This window comes from Crocuta crocuta, unplaced genomic scaffold, assembly GCF_008692635.1.
Source record: "Crocuta crocuta isolate KB4526 unplaced genomic scaffold, BGI_CrCroc_1.0 scaffold50, whole genome shotgun sequence".
NCBI classification, from domain to species: Eukaryota; Metazoa; Chordata; class Mammalia; order Carnivora; family Hyaenidae; genus Crocuta; species Crocuta crocuta.
Window position 1 is genome coordinate 7,905,199 of NW_027527428.1, and position 8,168 is coordinate 7,913,366.

General features: G+C 47.0%; 1 protein-coding gene across 1 annotated transcript in view; it reads left to right on the forward strand.

Moving 5' to 3' along the window:
- Positions 1-7,808: 7,808 nt before the first annotated feature.
- The window catches only part of NARF (nuclear prelamin A recognition factor), a 17,434-nt gene continuing 17,074 nt past the window's right edge, over positions 7,809-8,168 (forward strand). The window contains exon 1 of the mRNA XM_077756622.1: positions 7,809-8,120. Coding sequence (XP_077612748.1) covers positions 7,809-8,120 — 312 coding nt within the window. The remainder of the gene's footprint in view (positions 8,121-8,168) is intronic.

The window sequence follows — 8,168 nt, forward strand, 5'->3', positions numbered from 1 at the left end:
CCCTCCGGGGCCCGCGGGGCGGCGGGGGAGCGGGAGGAGCGCCCGAGTGGCCTGGGCGCTGGGGTGCGGCACATGCGGTCAGGAAGCACGTCGCTTACGCTGTTGACAGCCGCGCGCACGGACGCCCCCCGGCCTGCGGGTAACTGAGCCCTAGGAGGTCTGTAAATCATGCCTCAAAAAAGCCTCGCTTAAAATCTCGATAAAAAACGGTGTCTGAAGGTAATTAACAACAGATAAAAAAAAAAACTATGGCAAAAAATTGTAAAAACTTTAATAACACCGAAGTAGAGCTAAAATTGTTGCTCGTGGGTTGAAAAGTTGTAAAAAATACATTCTACTTTGATCTGTAGATAGTGTATCTTACTAAGATGTTAACCTTAAAAATCATACTGCCAGCTAAATTACCAGTAAAGATGGTGTTACTTGAGAATAGCAGAGAATCCCAGGACCAGCTTCGCCAGAACCGCCAGGAGGTCTCAGAACAGGGCCTGGAGGCGCTGCTACAAGGTGGGCGGGCGGGGCCGTTGTAAACAGAATCTCCGTTGGCCTAACCTGGGAGCTGGGAGTATCGTGGCTTCTCATTGGCTGGGCTGTGGCTGGAGTAGCGGGAAACCCTTCCTACGTAGTGTCCACCTGCAAGATGACGCCTGCGGTCGAGCCTGCAATTGCTAATGCTGGCCCAGCAGCCCCCCTGCCCACCTCCTAACTCCACCCTAAATGAGTTTTCCTTTTATTATTTTTCTCAATATCAACAGGCTAAAAGTTTAAGCTATTTTTAAGTTTTTTCAATGTCTGTTTTTGAGAGTGAGAGAGCACGTGAGCAGGTGAGGGACAGAGAAAGAGGAGGTCATAGAAATCCAAGCAGGCTCCAGGCTCCGAGCTGTCAGCATAGAGCCCGACGCAGAGCTCGAACTCAGAACGGTGAGTTCATGACTTGAGCTGAAGTTAGACACTTAACCGACTGAGCCACCCAGGCGCCCCTTGAAAGGCTAAAAATTTAAATCTAAACAGCACACGCAAGGCAAGTGGGGGAGGGCAGGTGAAAACCAGAGATCCTTAACCCAAGAACAACTTAAGCGTAGCTGGGAAAAGGAAACACTCACATGTTTGTGACAATAGTTTTTCTATTCCTAAGAAACTTGCCCTGATGTCTGCGAAGGAAAATTGCAGTAGGAGAGACTGTTTTCTCCAGGAAAACCTCGTGACGCCCGCATAGGTGGCTTCCTGCTCCCTCTCCACCAAAACACCACCTTCCCTTACTGCCGCCAGATGAGGACCCTAACTTGCCTTTCTAAATCTGACCAGCTGAAGGGAAAGACCCTGGCTGTACGTCTCCACCGTACAGTCACTGCCTACCTGACTCAGGGGTCTCCAAAGTGGGTTGGTCAAGGGTATGTGTGGTGCTCGAAGGATACAGGAGAGTTTTCATTCTTGTTTTTCTCTTTTCATATTTATTCCCGATGTGTTTTATAACATACATAACAGTACAACACTGCATATTACCTTATAAAAAGTATATGTACATCAGTATGCATAACCCTACAAGTTTACCAATATAGGTACATGATCAAAAATTTGGAGATGGCTTTTATACTGAGTCTCCTTCAGATACTCTCTCTGCTTGTGCTTCCCAAAGCCGGGCATGCATCAGAATCCCCTGGCAGACTCGCTGACACAGATCGCTGCACTTGCTCCCAGTTATGGGTGGGGGCTGAAGATGTACATTTTGCTAATCCCGCTGGTCCAGGAACCACACTCTGAACACTTCGAGACCATCTACTCTAAGCTTCAGCTAAACTGGGCTCTGTCTGAGCACAGCAGTCTCCCTGACCTGAGCCCTCCGCTCACATTCCTTCTTGAAGTGGACTTCCCCTACACTTTGAAGGCTGATTGGAATTGTTAGTACTTTCTTTTTTTTTTTTTTTTTTTTTAAATATTTTCTTATTTATTTCTAGGAGAGAGAGAGAGACAGCGTGAGCAGGGGAGGGTCAGAGAGAGAGGGAGACACAGACTCCGAAACAGGCTCCAGGCTCCGAGCTGGCAGTCAGCACAGAGCCCGACGCGGGGCTCGAACCCACGAACCGCGAGATCATGACCTGAGCGAAAGTCGGACGCTTAACCGACTAAGCCACCCAGGCGCCCCTGTTAGTACTTTCTTTAAGTTCGTCCTGCTTACTGCAACCAGAACTGGTCTTATTCCTCAGAATTTAGCTAGAATTGAGAAGATACCCAGGAAATTCTACTTTTTGTTACATTTATTTGCATAATTTCACCTTTTCTTCTAGATTATAAAGTATTTAAAAATGAAGACTGTGCTGGACTCTTAGAAATGTCAAATGTGTAAACAAATGATAATTGATTTGGTTAAAATCCTGCTGAATATTGGCAGTAGCAAGACTGGAATACAATATCCATAAAGAGGGTACTGAGTGAATAAAACTGTATATTGTGCCAATTACCAATGCATTAAATCAGCTCTCAATTCAAACCTCCATTGCCTGATGTCAGAAAATGGATCTGAGCCCCCTGTGTTTTGTGTGCTCTCTGGCATGACGTTAAGCTTTGCAGCTAGAGGGCGCTGGAGAGACACTGCAGGAGGAAGAGCTTTTCTTCCTGGTTCTGTCGTGGGTGCTCCTGCATCGCCCAGGACCTCTCCAGCATCCGCTCTTGCAGCACACACTGGCCGGCAGCAACTGGACCCACCAGCTTCCCCTCACACCCCCTTGAGCAACTGTGTAGCAGAGTACCTCCGTAACATTCCTTCTGTGAAAAAAGCTTTCCTTAGCACACGGTACAGAGGATTTCCAGCAAGTTCCACCAATGTGGCATCTAACAGTTTCTCTGACATCCAGTGAGCTAAAGCTGGCTCTCTCCAACAGTCTAGACCTCATCCCTGGGGATAGAGTGGACTCCTCCTTGTCATAACTCTGGTTGGGGGGGGGAGGGCGGGGATTGTGGTGACTCCCTGTTTCTTACGCTTCTTACATTTCTTCATAGTCTCATTTCTTCTTGCTGCCCACCCCCTCAGTCCAATCCCCCGTTATTGTCAATAATTCTTTATATTAAACTCTGGGGGCACCTGGGTGGCTCAGTCGGTTAAGTGGCCAACTTCGGCTCAGGTCATGATCTCGCGGTTCGTGGGTTCGAGCCCCGCGTCAGGCTCTGTGCTGACAGCTCAGAGCCTGGAGCTGCTTCAAATTCTGTGTCTCCTTCTCTCTCTGTCCTTCCCCTGCTCACACTCTGTCTCTCTGTCTCTCAAAAATAAACAAANCCGCTCTTGCAGCACACACTGGCCGGCAGCAACTGGACCCACCAGCTTCCCCTCACACCCCCTTGAGCAACTGTGTAGCAGAGTACCTCCGTAACATTCCTTCTGTGAAAAAAGCTTTCCTTAGCACACGGTACAGAGGATTTCCAGCAAGTTCCACCAATGTGGCATCTAACAGTTTCTCTGACATCCAGTGAGCTAAAGCTGGCTCTCTCCAACAGTCTAGACCTCATCCCTGGGGATAGAGTGGACTCCTCCTTGTCATAACTCCTGTTGGGGGGGGGAGGGCGGGGATTGTGGTGACTCCCTGTTTCTTACGCTTCTTACATTTCTTCATAGTCTCATTTCTTCTTGCTGCCCACCCCCTCAGTCCAATCCCCCGTTATTGTCAATAATTCTTTATATTAAACTCTGGGGGCACCTGGGTGGCTCAGTCGGTTAAGTGGCCAACTTCGGCTCAGGTCATGATCTCGCGGTTCGTGGGTTCGAGCCCCGCGTCAGGCTCTGTGCTGACAGCTCAGAGCCTGGAGCTGCTTCAAATTCTGTGTCTCCTTCTCTCTCTGTCCTTCCCCTGCTCACACTCTGTCTCTCTGTCTCTCAAAAATAAACAAACATTAAATATATATATATGTATATATATATTTAAACTCTGTTCAAATTGGGGCACCTGACTGGCTCTATGGGTAGAGCATGGGACTCTTGATCTCAGGGTTGTGAGTTCAAGTTCCACAATGGGCATGGAGTCTACTTAAAAAAAAGTGTTAAACTTTCTCTGTTCAAATTATTGTGTGCTTTCTTTCTCCTGATTGGACCCTGTCAAATACATGTATCCACACAGTGTAGTGTTGGGCAGCTCTGAGAAGGAATGAGGAGTACATCTATATATACTATGGCACACTCTCCAGCCTGTATTGTTGAGGGGAAAGAGCAAGATGGAGAAATGTATGTAACGTACTATTGTTCAATAAGGGAGGATACAGGATGCAAACATATAAATATATATTGGAATATAATTTGTAAAATGTGTTTTTATTCTGGATAATAGAGTTAGCATTGTTAGTCTGAGACTGTTTATGGGTGTAGTATGAGGTCATGCAAATGAGTATTTAGGTAGGTATCACGGGGCACCAGGAATTTCAGAGAGGAGGGCGTAATGGATGCGAGATCAAAGAGCTCAACTAATTAGAACACTGTATTCCTGGATTTGAATTACAAGGACCAATGTGAGTTCATAACGTATTTTTTTTTTTTTTTTAATAATGTCTCTTAGGGGCACTGCGGCAGCTCAGTCGGTTAAGCGTCTGATTTTGGCTCAGGTCATGATCTCACAGTTCATGAGTTTGAGCCCCATGTCAGGCTCTGTGCTGACAGCTCAAAGCCTGGACTCTGCTTCGGATCTTGTGTCTCCCAGTTTCTTTCTGCCCCTCCCCTTCTCTCTCTCTCTCTCTCTCAAAAATAAATAAACATTAAAAATTTTTGAAGACAATGTCTCTTAATGCTGTCCACTGAAAACTCCTGGAAACAATGACCAATGCAGTAGCAATGAACATTACTGGTACTGATTTTGTGGTTTTCAAATACCAATTCCTACTAAAGGAACCAGGCTTTTGGGAGAAAGGAGTGATTTCAGGTCTAAAGCAAGAAATGCACACGCAGATGTAACAAAAAGCAAATAGATTATGGGCATCTTTTCAAAAAAAATTTTTTTGCAGCCTAGCTGGAGAGATTTTCTATGCCAAAAAGAAAAAAAAAAGATTTGAGCATCAAGAATAATAATATTTCAAATGAATTAAGGGGTGCCTGGGTGGCTCAGTCAATTGACCGTCCGACTTCAGCTCAGGTCGTGATTTCATGGTTCATGAGTTTTAAGCCCCACGTCGGACTCCCTGCTGTCAGTGCAGACGCAGCTTCAGATCCTCTGTCACCCTCTCTCACCCCCTGCCCCACTTTTAAAAATAAAACATTTTACAAATATGAATCAAAAACTTCAAGCGTTTCAATCTATAATTCATAATGATAAATTTTTAAATCCTTTGTTCACTTTCAGAGGATGCTGAGAAAGGAACTTGGATTTTTTTGTACAGATTAACGCATTCATCCTGACTTTCTTTATAAAATTTACAACAAAGTGAGGTGCCTGGGCGGCTCAGTCGGCTAAGCATCTGACTTTGGCTCAGTTCAGGATCTCACAGCTCGTGAGTTCGAGCCCTGCTGACATCTCAGAGCCTGGAGCCTGCTTCAGATACTGTCTCCCTCTCTCTCTGCCCCTCCCCTGCTCATGCTCTCTGTCTCTCTCAAAATTAAATAAGCATCATTTAAAATAATAAGTAAAATTTGCAACAGGGTAACCAAATAGTAAATGAGAGGAATTTATCATTATAAAAGCATTCTCACTAATAAGTTAACAAGAAATTGGGGCCCCTGGCTGGATCAGTCTGTTGAGTGTCTGATTTTGATTTCGGTTCAGGTCATGATCTCACAGTTCATGGGATGAGCCCCACACTGGGCTCTGCACTGACATGTTTTCTGTCTCTCCCTCTCTCTCTGCCCTTCCCCTGCTCATGCTTGCTCTCTTTCAAAACAAACATTTTTTAAAAAGAAGAAGAAATGGTAGGGTTAAAGTATTGCCATAATGAATGAATGGATCTGTGCAGTTTCATCAATGTGCACTAATTAATATCACAAAAAGGACAGTGTAAACTCCTGATCGCATTACAACAACAGATATGAAATAGTCTTGCCCACAAATTTAACCTGTGATCAAGAAACAAGAATGTTCTAACTACTCTTTACTGGAAACTCAGACAAGAAGGATCTATGAAAGGGCTCCACAAGCATGCAGGCAGCAATTCTTGGAAACCCTACAGCCAAACCACTGGATTCCTTTACAGCGACGTGCAAGGAGAAGGCAAGCAGGATGGGGATGGAATCCACAAATTCAAACGCACACACGAGCCTTCAGACCAGAGCGCTCTGTGGTGTCTTTGCAACCTCTAAGCGAGCTGGAAGTTATTCTAAAACAAAAAGAGACACAAGAAACACACAAAGCAATTAATCTATTAGACCTTATTTAGGTCCTGATTGAAAATTAAAAAAAAAAAAAGGTTTGATTTAGGGAAACCTGGACACTACATATTTGATGAAATTAAGTAATTGCAGTTTTCTTTTTTCACACATAGTAATGGTATTGTGGTTATGTTTTAAAAACAATAACGAGAAATATATACAAATGACAACCTCAAATTATCTTCGTTTATGCTTATAATTGAAGGAATGTGTTTTCTGAGAGGTGCTGACATAGATTTGCGTAATGCAGAGAGTTAATCTGGGAGCCAATTAAGACCTCCTGAGTTTAGGGGCGCCTGGGCGGCTCAGTTGGTTAAGCGTGGGACTTGAGCTCAGGTCATGATCTCACGGTTCATGGGTTCCAGACCCAGGTCAGACTCTGTGCTGACAGTTCAGAGCCTGGAGCCTGCTTTGGATTCTGTGTCTCCTTTTCTCTCTGCCCCTCCCCCGCTCACACTCTGTCTCTTTCTCTCTCAAAAATAATTTAAAAAAAAACACTTTTTTAAGACCTTCTGAATTAACAGAGGCATTTGTGAAAAGCTGTATGAAGCTCTAGAAATTCTGAAACGCTCTTCGGGCTGGGTTGGGGTCAGGCAGGGGCGCTCCCCGTCCACTACACAGGCCCTCAGCCACTGCAGCAGCAGGACGGCCCAGCCAGAAGGGGCCGCTCAGTGCTTTTCCCCTGGACTTTCTGGTTACAATAGCCTCTGCCAACAGCCCTTTTCCTCAATAAACGTGCACTTCTCTCCTCTGCTTCCAGACTTGCCTATTATGGCTTTGGTGTAGCCAGCTTGGTCCCAATTACAATTCTCAGCTATTCCCAAATAAGTCCATTTTGCTGGTAAAATGCCAAGTCTATTTTTTTTGTTTTTTTGTGTGTTTCTTTTTTTTGTTTTTTATTTATTTCTAGGAGAGAGAGAGAGAGAGAGAGAGAGAGACAGCGTGAGCAGGGGAGGGTCAGAGAGAGAAGGAGTCACAGACTCTGAAACAGGCTCCATGCTCCGAGCTGGCAGTCAGCACAGAGCCCGACGCGGGGCTCGAACCCACGAACCGCGAGATCATGACCTGAGCGAAAGTCGGACGCTTAACCGACTAAGCCACCCGGGCGCCCCAATGGCAACTCTATTTTTAAGGTCACTAGTTGCTTTTTCTATGCTCTATGGAAGCTTCCTAGGCATGCCTCTCGTTTCTGATCATCCTGTAAGGAGCAGGCACTGAGTTTATAAAGTGTTTATTTTCATTATTGGGAGTTAAACATTTTCATCCTAGCCCCGCAGGTAGAGTCATCTCTCCCAGAAACAGGAACAGCTCTCTCTTTGTAAAGCAAGCGCCCGACCATCCACACACCTGCCGGGAGCGTCAGGAGGACTCACTTCACACCCAACCTCGTGCTCCCCTAAGGCGCCACGTGGTGCGCACCCGCGCGTGCGCACTGCCACCGGTCCCGGCCTACGTGACGCGCCTCAGGGCGGCAATGGCGATGGCACGGCGGAGCCTGGAAGCTCGAGGCGGCGCCAAGCCGACGGGCCCAGCCCCCCAGGGCAACTCGGGGCCGACTGCTAGACAGAGAGGGTCCGCGCGTCGGACCCGCACCCGGCCCGACCCGCGCGCTGCCAAAACGGGAGCTAGAACTTGCCGGGCCTCCAGGGCGCCCGCCGCACCCCGCCCCCGCGCGCTCCGATTGGTTCTGGGCCCGGCCCGCCCCTTCCCGGAGCTCTCATTGGCCTGGGCGAAGCTGTGTGGGCTGAAGCCGCACCGCCCTTTTCTCACCTCTATTGGTTTAGTGGTGAGGCCCGTCCCTTCCCAGCACTCTCATTGGCCGAGCGGAGACGCC